The 19,690-nt window shown below is 40.9% G+C and overlaps 1 protein-coding gene across 2 annotated transcripts in view; it reads right to left on the bottom strand.

Annotated features, from left to right (window-relative positions):
* Positions 1-1,486: 1,486 nt before the first annotated feature.
* The window catches only part of GRID2 (glutamate ionotropic receptor delta type subunit 2), a 693,323-nt gene continuing 675,119 nt past the window's right edge, over positions 1,487-19,690 (bottom strand). Inside the window, exons 15-17 of one of the 2 annotated variants that reach the window (XR_005601815.1) lie at positions 8,325-8,565; positions 6,287-6,682; positions 4,115-4,203 (exon numbers count right to left, since the gene is read on the bottom strand). Coding sequence is in view for 1 of the 2 variants with exons in the window: in XM_039551427.1 (XP_039407361.1) it covers positions 3,781-4,203; positions 8,325-8,565 (664 nt within the window). In the remaining variant the exon portion in view is untranslated. Of the gene's footprint in view, positions 4,204-6,286; positions 6,683-8,324; positions 8,566-19,690 lie in introns of both variants that reach the window. The other variant, XM_039551427.1, reaches the window with a different exon arrangement.

Genomic DNA, 19,690 nt, shown 5'->3' with positions numbered 1-19,690 from the left:
TGATGCCTTTGCTGTTTTGGAGACTTTTTTCATTAGCTACACCCACAAGCATGCACAAAGGAAGCTCATTTACTTTTTGTGTCATCACTTTGTGCAGAGTTGAGAAATTAAACTTTTGGGGGGCATTAACCTCTAGCAAGCTGCACTGACCCAGTGAGTGTTGGCAGAAAGGCAGCTTTATGTTCTCATCACTTCATAGCATCCTATGTAAGTAGGAAAGAAAGAGAAAAAGATACTCTGAAAAATCTGATTTGTTTAGGGAAATGGTCCTAGCCCTTTTTTTTTGGTGAAGACAAGAGGGAAACAAAAGGGACTTTGGCACTGGCCGTGCTGCAGCTGTGTCACTCAGGGCTGCAATCATTCACTTGGTTGGCTCAGCAAAACTATTTATCTCCAGGTGTTTCACTGTTGGTCAATAGAAACATCTTACTAGGAGATTCTTCGAAATCAGATAAACATGTTTTCTTCCACTGCTCTCTTTTTGTTTGTAGCTGGTATCTCAAAAAGGTCATATAACTGCAGATACCATGCAAACAACTCATCTTTATAAACAGCTGGCTTGTATCTCCAGTGGAGCTACTGCAGCAGAAACACTTGACAGTCCTTAACACTATTACTTCCCTGGAATTTGTTGTAAAGAAAGGTAAGTGTCACGTAGGGTTCACCATGATGTAGCCCATTACAGAGAGTACATATGTCATACCTGTAAAACTACCTGGCTCTAGAGAGGCGTGTCTGTGAGTGGGACAGGGACACAGTGCCTCTGTTTAGGTGAATGATCCCCTGAATGCCTGCTAAGCTTAATAGAAAATTGTAAGAGGTCAGAAATATTAAGTGAATAAAATACACTGAATGTAAAAAGCCAGCAGACAAATTTTGGATGCTGCAAGTTAAATTGTCATGGCTGATGTTATTGCAGTACATTCTGCACAGCTTGCTAATGAAAAGGTTATTAAGTTTAAAATGTTATTGAAACTTAAAAATTGAGAAAGCCATCATGTATGAAATATGGGCTACCTCCTCTCACACTAAAAGTTTTGTTTTAGGCAGTGTATGTCCAGTATCAGGGAAAATTAACCTCCATGCAAATAAAGATGGCAAAGTGTGATTCTATAAAAATAAAGGCCGTGCTCCAAGAATATTCCTACATTATATTAAAACAGATGAAAGTGGAATGCAGTATTTCTAAAAATCATGTCCCATACATGTCAGTGCTAAGGAACTCTAAACTCATCCTCCAAAATGCTGCTCGTAAATGCTCTCTGAAACCTAAGCCTTAGATTTCTAAGCCATTGATAAACATGGTAAACACTGGTGTTTTCCAAAGATGCTGTTCACTGAGCTGAGTCAGAGCAGCTTGAGGAGCTCATGCCATCTCCATGGGCTAAAACCCTCCAGTAGCAGTGCAGCAAAACCATGAGTACATTACCTTGTCATAGGCTGAAAATCCCCCTGCACTCAGCAATTGAACAGGAGGAAACGCAAGTTTAGAAAACAATTTTATTAGACAAATTATTTAGACAAATTATACACAGAAAGCTCTGCCACTTGTAACTGAGGCCTCCAAAAAGTGTTTTGTGTATCTGTATAATAGGCAACACATCAAAATAGGCCTATTTTAAATATCGTACATGGTTAACAGGTTTTTTAATAGCTAAAATCACTGCAACATCTGGTATGTCCCTATGTAGCTTGTTGGAAAGAAATTTTCTTTTTTTTTTTTTCTTTTTTCTTTTTTTTTCTTTTACTCAGAAGTGTGGATGAGTTCATGAATGTTACAAGGGGGAAGCAAGTTGTGCATGCTTTTAGACACTTGCTACCCTGGAAACAAAATGGCCTTTTGCACGATAAGAATTCGTTCTGCCTTACACAGTAGACAATATTTGAAGATTTAGTACAAAAAACAGTGACAGTACAAGATGCTCCCCCAGAACAGAATTAGCATCAAAATAGAATAGATCTGAAGAATATACCTTTTATTTTATCCTAAAGCAAATCACATATGCTGATTCCTATTAATCTTAGCCAAAGAATGAGTTAGATTAAAGTAAGTGTATGGCATTTAAAAGAAAACCAAACCAAAAAACTCACAGGATAAACTGCTTGCTTTCTACTTAACCGCATTTTTAGTTTAAGGATTACAAATTGAAAGCTCTTCCTATGTTTCTAACAGGTAACGGTGTTACTTGAAAAAGCTGGTGCCAAAGTGGGCACTGGTTTTGCTCTCACTGCTGTTCTTTATATTGCTCTATACAGTTGGCACTAATGTAAAAAATACATAGCTCCTCTAAATCTAATTTAACATAGAAAGGATTAAACTGAGTGCCTGTTCATATTTTTTCCCCTTAGACCAATACGTGATTATAATTAAGGCCACATCTGTGTGTCTTGAGGGCTTTTTTATTTTCTCTGTTAACGCCATTATTTTATTGATCAACTGTACTGACTTGGAAAAGGATTTATTGACCTTTGATCCATGTTTAACTGCTCTAGAGCTATATTAGCTGTTCATGAACATGGTATACCTAAGAGACAGTTCCATTTGTCTAATTAATTAAAAGGAAAATTATCAAGATTAGCCTTATAGAATGCTCAAAAGCCAATGCAAAACCTAACCAAAGGAGTTACATCTAGGTACAAATGTTTAATTGCCCTGGATGCTCTAATAGAAAAGTATAAAATATGCTCTGTTGGCAAACGATGCAAGTCAGAATAACATTAAAGCAACCTGTCTTTTCTAAATGAAAAGACACCCTGCACTGTACATCTCTCCTGTATACAACACATTTTTACTAAAGCTTTATTAAATGAATTGCAATAGCAACGGCTGTCATTTTATAGCTATATATACATGTATATATATATACACATACCTGTGCGTATATATGTATATATATATATGTATGAGATACTACTTTATTTAACACAACAGAGGCTTCTGCCATATGATACAGTTTACTGTACATAAGAAAAACTTTTAACACTGTACAATCACATAAAGGTCATATGCACTGTTGCAGTGCAAAAGTAGATTTAACTGTAGTCTTTACTGGCATAGTAATGGCTTTTTGTAATCCTACAAAATTGCATTCTTATATTATGGGGCCTGAATGATCTTTGAACTTCATTTGTTTTCCTTTTTTTTTTTAATGTTTTTTTGTCTTTTTGCCTTTTTTTTTTTAATTTTCCATTTCTTAAACTGCAGGGTTTGCCTTTGGTCCACAGTTAAAAGGACACACAGCAGTGGAGCGCTGACTGGATGCAGCAGAGTACATGAAAAATACTTAAGTTATTGCAATTATAGTAAAAAAAGGCGGTGGGGGAGGAGGAGCGAATGCCCTTCTGTAAAGTAATCCTCAGGGTTTTCCTATGCATGAATCACTGCTTGTTTCCTATATTTAAAGTATATGAAAAGCTTGAAGTAACCAAAACCTAACGTGGTGATAAACTGAAGAATAAGTGATTCAAGTAGTACAGAGAATAAGGGGAGGCAGAAGAGACTGGACTGAGAAAGCAGAGAAGAGGAGGAGGAAGAGTTGCTACTAATAATTCTGATTCTTAAATAAAATAAAGAAAAAACCCCAAAAACAACCCCTGAACAGAAAATAACCCCCAAACAAAAAAAAAAAAGAAAAAAACCCCAAACCTAAACCACAACCCTCAAAACCAAAAAATAAGGTAAAGAAGAAAGGTTACATCCATGTTAGTCCCACAATATTACAGCTGCTCCTTGCAAAGGGAGTCCTAAATAAGAAACAGTGAAGAAACTTGTTCTGATGCTCAGATGGAGGTGCCTCGGTCTGGATCACTACCGATATTCAGGCCCAGGGTAGGAGTTGGTTGGTAAGGGATGGATGACATTGTTTTGATGGGGCTTCTGAAAAAGCCCCCGTTGGGTGCCCTGTGCCTGAAAGGGCCAGTTCGGTGCTCAGGCACACTGCCGAAGGAGAATCCCGAGGCGGCTTTAGCAGACAGCGTGCGGCTCAGAGTCTGGATCTGCTCTGGTATGAAGGTGGTTGTGGTGATGTGAGTGTTCCTGAAGTCACTGATTTGCTCCAGTGCCTGACGTGTGGGTAAAGTGTCAATGTCCAGCGGGGTCAAGTCAATCGAGGAGGTGGAGAACTGTTTATGGGGACTGTCGTCGTCTGTGCAGAGGCTGTTCACGCGCCTGTGGAGGTGCTCCAGGTCGATCTCCTTGTCATCCTGGGGAATGAGAAAAACAAGAGGCACCACTCACCATTGCCATTTGTGCTGGGCTGAAGTTTCACAGGGTGATCAGCACTGCTCGGGGAGCACAAGGCACAATTAACTAGAGCTGGCTCTTGGCTGATGGTGTCCTGAATGTCACCAGCGAACTCCCCCACCGCCTGAAGCCAGGTGGGAGAAGCCAAACCGAGGCAGACCCTTACACCACAGCTACCTTCAAACCCTGGATCCAAACAACAAAACTCAAAGCGCCACTGGTAGATTTTCAGGAAAAGCCAAGCTCGGAGCTAGGTGGGTTAGACTAGCAACAGCTGAATAAAAGCAAACTGCATGATCTCAAATGCCTGGAATGATGCCAGTTCTTCAACTCCGCAAAGAGAACTAAATTTGGATGTCAACATGGGAGGCTCTGAGGGATCAGGTTGCCATCTTTGTCATCCTCTCAGGGTTTAAGGAAGGGCTAGAAACATCTCAGGTTCCTTTTTGCCTTTATAATGTAAATTGTAGCATAGAAAAGCTGAACATACAGAGAAAAAATCCCAAGCACTGGTGACTCATTGACATCGCACAAAAAGGAGTACACCAGGCAATTTTAAATTACAATGCCGACGGAGGGATTAATTATCTCCTTACCTACAAAGAAGCAATTCCATCTATTCTGATGGAATTATACTTTTGTGGGTGAGAAGAGAAGGCAGCCTGATGTATTTATTATAATATAGCATAGCTCCTCTTACCTCTGTCCCTTTTCCTTCTTAAATCTCTCTTCCCAGAGAACTCAATTAAACAGGTTTGTTTGTTATAATTGAGAATTTAAATGCACAGAAGTTAAAAAAGAGGAGAAATCCTAGGTGACCCAATAAATCACCTGTGTTGAAAATACATATTTCTGCTGAACTGCAAAGCTTAATTCAAAGCAGCATTAAGTACACACGTACAGGGGTATTCCCTCAGTCTAAGTAGTGCAGCTCATTCAGAACAAAAATCAATTTCAACTAACCTTAAAATTTACCTTAATCTCTGTGAAATTTACTAGCTCTTCCAGGCCACTAGAAATATCTCACACTCTAGGACCTCACAGAGGATAATTAGGCAGCCGATAGATGTGCACTGATGACTTCCAGCCTTGATTACTGAAATTCATTGACTGGCTTGATCCAGAGCTCCCTGAATCAATGGCAAAACTCCTAGTATACCAAATGGGTTTGAGATCCCTCCTTTCTCTAGGAATGAAGTCAAGCACTCATTCCTAAAAAGTCCACATCTAGAACAAACTGCAGGAATTCACCTACTTAGCAAAATGGATCACTGAACATTTGCGCTGGCACCATGCCGAACACAGAGCCCGACTGGAAGGAGACTGAGAGGTCAGCTCCCCTCCAGGACTGCACCCTCTGAGGGCAGGGACAGGCAGGCAAACCAGGGGAAAAGGGGAAGGGAACAGGGCATCAGGGATCTCCCAGGGACTGGATGATCACTGACCGCAAGGGCTTTGGTTTGAGCTCATCATGGGAAGGAAAAAATGCAGTGCTCATTTCTCGGACTTAGCTTTCTGTCTATCATTTATTCACAAGTGGACATAGACATGGATGCACATAACAACCACACAGGTGACATCAAATCCAAACGCATTCACCAAACGCTCTCTCCTAAAAAATTTGGAGCTGCATATGGATGCAGGAGAACTGGGGCCACATCAGAAGCTAAAGAAATATACAGAGGCTCCATTAGTGTGTGCAAGTCATGACTATGTCTCTCAGGGACAGTCCTAAATATTTTTCCTTTTTTCGTGTATTTTTTTTTCCTGGTTTTGTTTTTGTTTGTTTGTTTTTATTGTTGAAAAAAACAAACATACAAACACTTTGTAATTTAAAATGCCAGTCGGGAAAAGATTGGAATTACATAGTTTCTGAGCCTCTAAGAGTTACTCAAAATATATAAAATAGTCCTCTTTCTTTTACAGAGATGCATTTGGGGCTAGGGTCAGACCAGTGAAAATATATAAGCGGTGATAATCTCCCATGCTTAGCCCACAACCCAATCTCCACCCAATTGATACACCAAAATGAGACCCACTCACAGTAAGATTGTGCACATCTCCATAATATGATCTTTCCTCTTCTCTCTTGTGTGATCAGTAGTGAAATATTCAGCAGTTTTCACATTTAAATTATCATCAGGCTTCAGAGTCAACATCCCATTGAGATTACTGGGGCGGTTCATACTTCTCTCAGAGCTACTGTTTAAGGCTGTCTGCAGACTCAGGCAGACATCAGTGAATGGGTTACTTCTGGCACGCGACCGAAATGTTATCTTCGCAACCATTAGACAATTTGTTTCAGTATAAATGCTTGCATTCTGGAGCACAAGATGGCAGCCACCAGGAAAAAGGGTTGGCTTGCTGACCACAAACTGGCCCAATCTGACCCCCGATTCTGGACTAGTGGCCTGGAAGAGCCAATGGATTTCATGGAAGCTAAAATGAATTTTAAGAAAGTTAGTTAAGATGTATTTCTTTGCCGAATGACCCCCATATCCAGGATAATGGCGACATTCAGCACATACGTCCACGTTAAACTCAGTTTTGAGCCAAGCTTTTCAATTTAACGTTGAGATGAGCATTTAAATGCTAAGCTAATGACCATATAATAAAGATCAAGGAGGCCAAATTATACCATTTGTGGAAAGTACACACTTGAATTTCTCAGCATTTGAAAGTTGAAATAGAAAATTTTATACTTGCGTAAAATATCTGTGTTGGCATTTTTTTCTTTTCCTTTGTCATTGATTTTCATGTTTTGCACCAGATAAATATAAAGTATGAAGTTCTGAAAGTTTGGGTAAACAACAATCCAGTAAATTTTAGCGTTTTAAAATAATTTACCAGGTGAAACTCTATGGTTTCCGTTCCTGAGAAACCCAATTTAAAGACTAGAGATTCCTTTTTTTTTTCCTTTTAATAATGGTCCGGTCCAGATCTTGAACAAAAAAGAAAAAAAAAAAAAAAAAAAAAAAAAAAAAAGCTTGGGAATTAAAACAGGCAAGAAAAGATTAAATGTATTTTAACATCAGTGCCAATGTTGTCTAATTAGGTGGTGTAATTAATCCTGCCTGATTAGACAGCATTAGATTAGCAGGAATAAACACAATGGAGAAACTGCAGAGAAGGCAAGACCACTGCACACAAATTAACAGCAATACCCCACAAGCTACACAGATGTGCCTAAGCTACACAGACAGAAAAGCTATATTTGATAGTGCTACATTAAAGCTCATATTAGGTTCAGCTTTGGGTGTTGCTTCCAAGGATATTTTAATAAATTGTTTTGTCCCTAATTTCGTTTTAGCATTTTGCAGACGTAAAAACTTAATTATGAACACAAGGAATTTGGTGCAAAGTTGCATAAGGCTCAGATGGCTGGTAGAGGGACAGGTAGATTACCACAGGAAGGAAAGCATTACACATGCAGGTGTAGAACCAAACTCGTCTCAGGTGAAAAATAATATATTTCTCTGTGGCCTCTGTCCAAGATTTTCTGAAACTAGCCTGTAGCAGGTTTCAGAAATAAGTCTGGTCTGAACCTGAACAATCTAACGTAGTCTTGCTTCCCTGGACTTCAGATGAAGTAACAAGAACCAAAGTTCATGGAAGTCTCAAGGGCTTAATGTTTCTGAAAATGGGGACAAGCTTATTCAAGAAGCTAACTGCTGATTAAAGGGGTAAATTTTGCAAATGCATTTTGAGAGGCTCAGCCACTGAGCTTAGGGGATGTATTTTTCAAGAAGAAGCTAAGACACCTAGTGAGAATTAGCTGTCACTAAAGGGAACAATGAACTAAATATTGATGTATTAATAAGGTACTATTCTACAAGTAACAGTTGTGTTTTACTCAGAATAGTTGCATATTTATACATCATCAATATACATTTATTTTCATTCAAACTTTTCTAGAAAGAATAGCTAAAAAGTTTTTGAGGAACATCATTCACCTTAAAAAATCAGGAAGCTAAAGAAGTATCTCTGAATTTGATTCCCTTCCCTCTCTAGTGCTATAAAGTCAAAGCAGCAATCTTTAGGGTGCATGAAAATTCCCCAGGAGAAATGGAGGGTCTAATACCTCTTTTGATGGAACCCGGGAGCCTTTCCTTTTATTCCACCACGTTTCCAACATTGCAATGAAACAGGATAGGACAATCCCTGCAGCGAGGATGCAGAAAACACCTGCAAAACTTTTTATGTCCAGGGCACCTCCTTTCTGTTTGGTATCCACAGATGAGTAAAGATCACACTGACCGTTCTTCGGCCACCACTTATGCTTCAGTATGTCCATGTCGCCGTTCTGCTGCAGCTCCAAAATCCTTGGGGAGAGAGCACAGAGTCAGGGGTTACAACGGGCCTGAGAGTGTGAGGATGTAAATCTGACTGCCTGCAACCTTCCCACATGTCTCGGAAAGCCAAGCAGCAGAAGAACCTGGACAGACTGATTTAGCCAGAAAAGAAAGCTTGATTATGGGCTTGCCTGTTAGACTGAGCATATGGATATCTATGTCACACTTCAGATACAGGAAAGCACACACAAGTCTTTCTTTCCTTCTTTTAACTACCTCAGTGAAAATGCATTTCTTCATACACTGTATTTTCTCAATTGGCTTTTACTACAGTCTGTGTCAACTGACTTTCATAGTCCGTTAGATATCTGACAATATTTTGAATTCTAATCACTGGCGAAGAGACATGTCAATTAAAAAAATCAGAAGGAATACACATTTCAGATCTACCACACGTTACACGTGGTGTTGTTGTAAACTGATCTTTATCAGGTTACCTACTTTTGCTGCTTTGGAGAGAGAGCAAAGCCATCTTATTGCAATCAGTGATGACCTAAACTAGTCTTGCTTAATGTCAGAATGCAACCTGATGATAAGTGATTCCACAGGAAGGTTCCTTGCTGTGGAATTCACTTGTCCTTGGACCTACATACCCAGCCTTCAGCCAAATATTGACTGGGCAGCTTTGCAAGGACAACATATTTAACTAGACTTCCTGTGGGATGAAATGTTTGAAAAATGAGAATTTTGTTTGGAAGAATATTTTCATATTTACTCCATTTAATTCTAAGGAGAATATTTTTTTAAAAAAGCACACAGAAATGACGATAATAACATCTGGGTGCCTCCGAAATAAAAAATTCAATGATTTCAACCAAAAAAAGAATAAAGCAAGGGAAATGTTTTCCTTCATGTAATAAATTTGTTTTTCATTTCAGTGTTGGAAGGCAAACAATTACTACTGCAATCATTTGACACAGCATGCAAAAAAATCCAAGTGCACACAAACCAGCAGAGGTCTGGGATGTTGCTACCAGAGAGACTGTACTGCACCAGAGGAGGAAGGAAAGCTGTCCCCCTGTCTCAGGGCTACCACAACAGCTCAGTGCAGTGGTCTACATCAGCCTCGAAAGGGAGCTTGAATGCACCTGGGGACCACAGGGCAGCTGCTCTGTACAGAGGTTGCTCAGTCTCTGATGCTGCTTGAACAGGTAGTTGTGTCCATGAGGCCACTTAATCTGCTATGGCACATCCTAATGACCATACATTTGTGCTGTGGTCTTGCCAGGAATGGGAGGCTTGACACAGCCACCAGTGGCTGAAATGCCTGCACGGGTCTGGAGGGAGCTCTCACTTCCCACTTAGGCAGTATGTCCGGTGGCTGGGATCATGACCTGTTCAGAGGGGAACTGCTTGTTCATTCCTGTGCTGTCCCAAAGGGAACAGTGCCCTCCAGGAACAGATCACAGGTGATACACATGTCCTTAGAGACACTGGAATCACCTTGTTCATGTAGCTTTGAGTTTGTAAGAAGTGGGACAAATTCTGTGCAGTGTCTGCTGACAGTGCATCGCTCAAGGTCCAGGCCTGGAGAAGGGTAGTTAAGGTCAGACTTGCCTGGACTATATTTTGACTTCTCCCAAACCCAGAGACAACTTAGGAAAACCTCATCCTGAAGCTTCCTGATGGTGCAGGGATATTTCAAGGATGGGAGGATTCTCTGTTTTGATGCATGAGACAGAATAGCTGTTATGAGCCACCCATGTTCAGAGAAGCTTTGGAGGGATGGGTACCATAGGCAGGATTGCTGCCATTGCTGCCTGCAGCTGCCTGTTGGGAGTGTGTAGAGAAGATCAGGTTAGACCCTCAGTGACAGAAGGAGATGCAACTGGGATAAACTGGAAGATAAGAAATTACAACCAGATAAGAGGAGAATGGGAGAGGTCAAACACTGGAACAGAGAATTTATGGCATCACCACCCTTGGTAAAATTCAAAGACCCACTGGGAAAGACCCAGAGCAAACTGACCTGCTCTAAACAAAGGACTGAATTGGAGACCAAATTACTCCTCTGCAACAGCAAACAGAGTCCATACACTACCCTCGGTCACGGCATGCAGTCCTTATGGAAAACTCACCATAATCCTGGTTCTCGCTGCCCCGGAATCCTGTACTAGGATTAAGGTGAGTATTTTGGCCCAAATATTCCATTCTGACAGGTTAGCAGGAGCAGACAGCCAGCATAAACAGAGCCCTTTTGTATAAGTTCTTTTGGAGTAATAGTCAATTAATTTTCAATACCTAATCCAAACATATGTGCTTTTATATTTAGGAATTACTGTACAGAACAACATCCATGGGGTTTACTTCTTCCAGCAGCGGCTGTAATCCCTGAGCAGGGCTATTTTCTCTCCTTTATTCAGTCAGGAATAGAATGAACCATCCAAATGATTGCTCTATTCTCATTAATTAAATGATTCTTCACTTGTCAGTATAATTCCTGATTACACAAGACATCTTTTTAACAAAAGGCATTTGCATAAAGACCCTGAGCTTTGGCTTGTTCCTTAACGGAGATTTATTCCTAATTGTATTCTTGGTAATTATTGGCAATTTTCTTTATGGATGTAACATATAAGTTCAATTATTTAAAGGAAAACGTGAAAAAAAGATGTAGAAATTGGGGATAGTAATGGTATCATTACATGGGAAAGCTCAAGAAGTGGAAAGCTTATAATGAAGCCTTGTAAAACTGCAGCTGCAAACAGAATTTAAGGGATAAAATACATATTGAGAGAAATGATAAGAGCACTGATATCTAACTATATTAATGTCACACAGGTAAAGAGGGACATCCTGCTTCTGTTAGGCTTTGGAAACACTTGATTCAGAATTCACCTGTTTGTGGAACCAAAATAATAGTTAACACACTAAGGAGATTTAACACTTCTAACCTGTTCCTAGTTATGAAACTTCCTATCTTTGCGGCTCATTTTCAGAGAAGAAAATTGCACTTTTATGGAAATTCCAGGAAAAACACAGGAGGAGGGGAGGTTCCTTGCAAGCAGGCGCGCCGCACACGGGCACTGCTATCCCTGCGTGCTGCAGGAGCCTCCCACACGATGGCACTCTTTCCATAAAAATACGTGGATTTGCCGCAGCTCCTGGCGGGTTCCCCGATACGCTAATCAGATGTACCTGTTGGGTGGCAGACACTACAATCAGTTTGTTATTTGATTTTCAAATTTAATAAATGACTAAAGCAATAACACATTAACTAAATGCTTCAAATGATAATGATGTTCTAATGCTGTAATTCCAGCAAGGGCATCTCCTTCTAAGTCTCAGAATTTTACGACTGAACTTTTTCCTCAATGGCCTTGGCTCTTTTGAACCTGCTTATTAGTACAGAGTCGTACTGCAAGCCATAAGCCAGTGGGAAGAGTGGTGGAAAGTAATAAGCAGGGTGCATGACTTCCTGATGTTTTGAAATACCATAGTCTTAAAAAGCTTACAAAAGAAGCCTATATATCGAAATAATCCGATTTGTCCAAAAAACGTGACTTTAAAACTTGCTTATAGATAGAGTGCAGGTCTTAATATATTTTTCTTTAGCAAGCAAACTGCTAGAGTTACATTTTTCAAGGCAATGACGTAAATTTATTGAGCTGCACAAAAGAAAATATCTGTGTGCACTTTAACTGATTTGGCTCTGAATTCACAGTGCCAAGTGATGTCTCATGGATATAAAAACAGAAAACTAAGCTGCCTGTGGTTTTCCAAATCTAACAGGGATGTGAACAAATCCTAATGAATCAATGGGAATAGGGCTGGATTCCACTTGATAACTACATACTTTGCTGCTGGCAGTGAAATGTAATTATTCCTCCAAAATACCCACAGATAAAACCCCCCAACTTAATATGATAGCAAGGTGTCACAAATGCTCCAAAATTGACCTCTGTGACAACATCTTTTTTGATCTAATTTTATTCTCAGCTATCAATAGTGAGCACGAGATACGAGAGATCATTTACAATGATATTGGAAATGCCAGTGCAGGTCCTGAGATGTCAAAGGTGACTGAATATCAGCTTTCTGCACCAGGAACATGTTGTCCAGAGGGATAACTTCCCCATTGGCACTGATAAGGAAAAGGATGTGATGAGGTGCTTGGCTCTAGTCAGCAGATCAGACTGCTGCAGAGAGCAGATTTGTAGAACCAATGTAATGAATGCCCGCTGTCAAAGAGGGAAGAAAAAGTAAATAAATTAAAGAAAAATGCTATAGTTGTGTACCTTGGTGGGCTCTGCCTCGGAAGCCTGAGCCAAGGTCCCAGCCCTTGTGCTGGCTCCCAGGGGGCTCACATGGGTCGCCTTGGGAGCACTTGGTGCTTGCAGATGGGACCAGGCAGTGATAAGACCTCTGGTAACTTCTGCTAGCCAAAAGTCAAATTCCTCAGGCAAAATCTTCTTGCTGGAGCTTTTCTAACAAAAATCTGGTACAAAGTCCTTGCAGAACTTGGTTCTCCTCTTCAAGCAAGATACAAAACTAAGCTAATTTGTAAGCATCCTTCAATTATCAAAGTAGACAGGGACCCACAAGGAGAGTTTGTGGGTTTTTTATTTCAATGAAGCAACTGCCTAAACCCTTCCTATTCGCTGCACCAACTGGAGTGATGCCAGCTCCTATTGCATCTCCCTGAGCAAGCTTTAGGTTTTGGCAAAGCAGGGTCCTCTCTCGGCAGCAGAGCAGCTTTCACTGGTGCCACCTGGAAGGCTGGCTCAGGGCTGGTGCCAGAGAGGGATGGCTGCTGCCCAGCCTGGCTTGCTGCCTCGTGGGACAGACAGGGGGAAGGAAGAGGGCAATAAGAATGGAGACAGGCAAGCAGGAGACTCTTGAGGTCCTTTTCATCTCCTCTCCTGCCAGTGGTACCTCACTGCCTCATTGAGACCTGGTGAGTTTTCATATTTTACCCTCATCCTTGAGGCCTTGTGGGAGACATACATTGGTGCTCAAAGCCTTGACTTTGATGCCCTAAATCATATTTATAAGATTTATAGTATCACATTTCAGCCAAGAAAAGGACATGTGGGAAGATGTAGGGCAGAAGTCATTGTCCTGGGATGAAAGAAAGAGGGGAGCAGTGCAAGTGCCTGCTCCTGAGTGAAGGAGGTGATGTTGGCAAAGCTTGCAAAATGAGCAAAGCAGCTGGAAGCAGAGATCATTGCTATAGCAGCCCTTCCTGCTACTACAGATCTTGATATCTGTGAGAATTTTTGGTTTTGAAGAGACTGTTTTCTGTTTTTCTGTGTGGATTTTTTTTTAAGCCAGCTTTTTAATGAGCTGCCAGTCATGGGCTCCATGAGAGGAAATTTTGTGTGCCAGCCAAATGCTGCCAGAATAGACGAAGCAGTGCTCCCTCTGCACCCATTCCCACCACTTAACCCAGCAAAAGAGTGCCCTTGGGTCCAGCTGCAAAGCCTGTTTTATGGCAGGGGCTCCAAGCAGATTTAAGCCCAACTAACTGGAGGCCCATGAGGGCGGGCAGGTGGTCGCCTTCTGATCTGCCCCTCAGCAGGGCTCAGCACCACACTGCTGTCAGTAGGAAGTCAGTGCACAGAAACAAGGATAAGCATCTCGCCTTCCAGAGATAACAGAAGAAGCAGTAGTAAACCAGAGCTGCTGTTCAGCTTTAAGGATTTGCACATCAAACAATATTAAAAGAGAGAAAGCAGCTGACCTTCTGTCTTGTTCAGCAACAAACCATTACCTTCTAAAGATGCAGCACTCATCACTTGGATCCCACAAATTAGTATCACTTTGTTCAATTTAGAGAATTTCTTTTTACCTAAATCTGTTGAACTTACATGGACACTCCCTTTCAAATGCAGAAGGCTAGCTTTAAATGAAATGGCATCTGCAGTAATAAGAAATGAGATATTAACTCTATTTATTACATGACTGGTGGAATTTGATAAGGACTGCTCTACGATAGTTTTGTCCAAGCTGAACAGCTTTGCTGAGTACATAATAACAATTCAGAAACCTACATGAAGATAAAAATCAAGTTATTAAAGATCTTCTGCTTACTTTTTATATAGAAAAATAGAAGCGAGCTTTAATGGCCTTTCACTGTGAAGAACCTTCCTGCTCAGGAGAAAGCGGTGATAAAAGTATTAGTACTTATTTATAAATCCCAAATGACAAGAGAACATCTACAGACAGTTGCATAAATATCATGAGTTCATTAAGCTCAGTGCTGTTATGGTAAACACCAAATTAATTCATTATGGTGAGTCACGGTACACCGCCAGCCTTATTAAAACAAAGAAATGTACTTTCAAGGTACATTGGTTCCTGTGCACTACCCAAATTCCAGCCCCCTTTTAGAAAATTACTTGAAAAATGACAGTTACTAGGCTTTATAAAATAATTCAGTACTTCATGGCCACATGAACACCCTGGACATAATTTTCCTCTTGCTTTCATTACCATAAGCCAAAAGCAAGAGCAGAGACAGCTCGTGGAGTCTGCAGAAGAACCGAGCAGACTTTGATGTGCTCCCCTCCACTGGGACAGCTCTGCACTCCCTGTCCTTGGTTTGCTCTGGGAAATGTGCCTTTCTAACTGCCCATGCTTCCAAAGTTGCCTCCAAGATCCACAGATCAGCTGTGGTGCATGGGACTGCCACAGAATGGAGACAGTACTCCTTCCTAAACTTACACTCTCTTCACACTGTCTCCTATGACAATGCCTGTGCAACGCTGAGGGCAGTCAACAGTGATACTGGGGCTTTATGAGCAGATTTTATGTTTACAGACATACAGCTCAAGGACTTGAGTTGCAGGTCCCAAGAAGCATGTAAGTAAATCAGGAGCTCCTCTCAGAATTGAAGTAGCTGATAATTTCACACAAAATCAGGAAACCCCAATGTACAAAGCCAGCAGGAGTTTCATCCTTAACTTTCAGACAGCAGAACCCAACACAGAGCACACACGAGAGCCCCAACCCTTCTGGATAGGCTGTGACAAAAGTGGCATTTTTCTGAATCAGTACAGGATTAACCTCGATTAACCAAAAATGGAAGGCTTGGAAATTGCCCTCTCAGCCTGCTGTTAAGGCTAAATGCATACTTCTTAGGTGTCTTCTCCCTCAAATCTCACCTCACTGAACATTTCCTCCAGTGTCACTTGTCAGCTGACCCCTGTCTGAGAAGCCCTGTGGTTAACAAGCTATGTAAATAACTGCTCCCCTGCTTAGCAGGAGAAAGAAAACAATTGAGAAAAGCAGTTTAGTTTGATTTTGTTATTTTTTTTTCCCCAAGAGTGAGATGCAAACAGTTATTAGGCTCAATTACTATTTCAAAATGCATTCTCAGATTTTTTGGACACAAAGCAATAATTCAAACACCAAAAGCTTTCATTAAGAAAATACCAAAATGAAATACGAAAATATTTGTCTTTCCTTTTAAGGAATTATTTTTTAATTAGATCATAAGGAATAATTTTAACTAATCTGTTTAGAGCCTCTGCTGATGTGCTATGAGAAGGATAAATAAACTAGTTCACTGAACCTGACCTAGCACTTGTGAAGACACAAGCCTTGTCGTCAGCTAAGGAGCAATTACAATAAAAATCAAATCATTAACATGATTAATCTTAAGAGTTGTGGTGACTAGTGAACTTCAGTTTTTATATATTGTATGTGTTTATGCTGCCTGTAAAAGTCAAGCACTTATTCTGGCTATGACAACACGCTATTTGCTAATATCAAAATTGGACTCCAATGAGTTGACAAGAGGCAGAATGAAAGCAAGCCGAAGAGATGCAAGAGAGCTGGAAAGGAAAAGATAGTGAGTCCCATGGAGAGCCAGAGCATATCTGCAGTCAGAAAGGCAACACCTTGGGTGGTCTTTGAAAATGTCAGCAGCATCCTTAAGCGCACTGTGATATTTGGGTTACTGGGTGCAGGAAAAGATCTTTCACTTCAGTGTAAGACCCTGGAATTGATCATGTTTGCTTGGAGTCATGCTTCCAGCAGTGTGAAGCCTCATTCTTATACAAACCACCCACATCTATACTTCGAGAAACAGAAGAGAAACAGAAGACACATTAGCTACACTAAATCCCTTGAACTGACAGTCTAGAACAGCTCTTTCTTAAAGTAAGAGATCTAGGTGGCCCTTGCATATTTGACATTTATCTGCTATTTACCTAAGCAAAAATGACAGAAATATTTGGCTGATGATTCTTTCATGTTTTAAACTGCTTGTGCAGTGATTTTTTTTTTAAGCCCTTAAAAATTAAAACCTCCAAAATTGCCATTTTGATAGTGTTTAAATGAATGATTTATGTACCTTGACCTAGATATAATAATTTGGATTTTAGAGACCCCAAATCAATAGCTTATAGCTATCTCCAAGGTGAACAGAGTTGTTGATAGAATAGGAGAGGCTAGACAGATAAATACAGAGTCTGAAGATCAAATCACAGTAATATGCTTTGTGTCTGAAATCTGACATTTAAAAATATCTCAAATGCTTTTATCTTCTTGATACTTGGTTACAGGAGTGAAAGCTTCCCAGATTCATTCCCATACAGGGTTTTAAACACACTGAGGTTTGAAACCACTACTTTTGTACATGAACACTGCAATAACCAACCTTATACATCTACATTATACTGAGGGCAGCCGTCTCCAGACAATCCCTTGGACAATGAAAGTAAAAACATTTAAGATTATTGTATAGGATATATTATTGCTTCAAAATTTAATTCATTACTTTGATGTGTTCTCCCAAGCAAAAGCATTTCATAGAGGAACCATTTCTAGAGACACCACTGAAATGTTTTTCTTTAAAGCTTTTTTCAAATCATACCAATGAATACTTTTCAAATACATACACCAGTGTAGAGACTAGCCAGGGAAGCCTAAGGAAAAGCCACAATTCTGCCTAGAAATTGTAAAAGTTCCCATCAAGTTTTCCAGAGGCACTGAAGCGTGGATTGGACTACACTTAAAAAAAATCGTATTTCTTATTCTGCACCTTGGGGTTTGAGGAATTCTACTCCTGCTGTTAAGGCTAAATGTGTGTCAAACCACACTTTTGACACAAGGCTGGCCCAGGTTACAAACAGATCTGCCTGAGATGGACACCCTGGAAATACTGCTTAGGGCACCTTGGCTGGTTTGGGGCTTGCTCTGCCTACTTTCCCTTCCAACCTGCATCAGGCAAGACTTCCTCAAAGACATGAGATCATAAATGTCTCTATCTCCATGAGCATTCAGATCTTTTAACAGCCCCCCAAAGAGGGTTTTAACTTCTCCTGAAAGAAGATTATGAAAGATAAAGTAGTACAACTTTGTGAGCAAGAAGCTGCCCGAGCACAGCGCTCGGCTCAATCTGAGTGCAGCACAAACCCCTGGGCTGTGCTGCTGCTGCCTTTTGCAACCCTACTGCTCTTATGGATGGGGAGATAAGGTAGGAAGTTGCTCTTCTTCAAAAGACTGAGTGATTACTTTCAGGAAGGCATCAGCATGCCAGGCTGCCACCTCTGTGTCTGCTGGTTTTCTGCCAACAGGAGAACTTCTTGGCGATCAAAGTCCCTTTCCGTGCTCCCCAGGGCTACCAGCAATGCAGAGAGGTGAAAAAGCCTGGCACACAAACCCTGCTAGCTACTGCTGTTTAGGAAAGTTAATAACTGATGGTTTATTGCCCACCTTCCACTGCAGTGTCTGTCCACAGGGCCTGCAGGCTACTTTGCATGATAGGAATCAGGCTTTAAGCAGCATGGTGTTTGCTTGAGGGAGCACACTACCTGAGATTTCCATGTTATGAAGAAGTGTCTTAATATGAACCAAGTGCCATTCAATCTGGATAACAATCTGCAGGAGGACTGAGTGTTTATCCTGTTAATAGAGGCAGCTCTCTGGTAATGCTGCAGTTTTTCAAAAGTTTGGCTGTATTCTTGTCTCACAAAATTTGCCTAATCAGGTCCCCTGGTCTCCTCTGCATTTCAATAAGCAAGGGCTGTACCTGTTCATGCGTGTAATGTTATTTTTTTTTTTCCCTCTGGATTTTAGTGCTTTGGAGCAATACAGAACAATCAAGACCTACCATTATTTTTGCTGGAGGAAGCAGAGCAGACAGGAACTAGCAGGAAGATCTGAAGTTTTGCATTTCAGCTCATACCTTTTTCCCCTGAAATGTAGGTCCATATTATTCACACACTGATTACTGACCTGAAGGTTATATTCCATTCAGCTCAGGAGAACAGGAGAAAGGAAACATAAACTGGCATAACAATGACAGCACACTTGTATCCTAAAAGTATTCTACAGCTTGACCAACCAAATCTTCAATTACAGCAGATGCCTTGGAGCACAAATCTTTCATAGTCATCCAGACCAGATAATGGGCTTGCTTGCCCTCCATTATAGTACCTACAGTCATGTCTTTTATAGAATTATCAATCCCACTTGCAGTTCTGCAATTTCTACCATGCAAACCTCAGAGGAGGAATCTTGGGAGCAAATAAATGAACCTTTCCCTCCTTCTCCCTTTACTCCCTCTCCAGCAGACACAGCTCATGAAGCAGCTTCCCATGCAGCTTCCCACAGGGGCCACTAAGCTGGGCTTGCTCATTGTCCCGTGACACTGTGCCACAACTGACTGGCATGGTTCACTACTACTGACAGAAGGCAATGCCAGGATTTCCTGTGTAATGTTACAAAACACATCCCATCATTTTCCTGTGCATTGTGCCAAATAAACTGTGGTTGAAAGAAGTAACCCCAGAAATAAAATGCAAGGCATTCCCTGGTGCTATTCTGTCATTTTCCCCGTGCAGAATGCCAATGGCTTTGTAGGAAATTTAACATTTTTATAGCATAGGTCAAAACCAAGAGACTTGGCACTGAGATTCAATTTGGATAAGCCCATGAGCCTGCTCAGTTGACCTGTGCATCCCTTTTTCAAGATCAAGGGCATGAAGTCAAATTCTACAGCTCTTTTTGGTAGCACAGAGAAGTGAGCTCCTTTTTGCAGGCAGAGGCAGACCGAAGAGCTCCTGGGCGAGGGCTCCTGTGTCTGCCACCCCACACATCGTGCAGCTCAGAGCATGGGGCAAGTTTGGTGGAAAACTCATCAGAG

This window comes from Corvus cornix, chromosome 4, assembly GCF_000738735.6.
Source record: "Corvus cornix cornix isolate S_Up_H32 chromosome 4, ASM73873v5, whole genome shotgun sequence".
In the NCBI taxonomy this organism is placed as follows: domain Eukaryota; kingdom Metazoa; phylum Chordata; class Aves; order Passeriformes; family Corvidae; genus Corvus; species Corvus cornix.
Note: the sequence above shows the minus strand (reverse complement) of the source record. Positions and strands in the feature narration are given on the sequence as shown.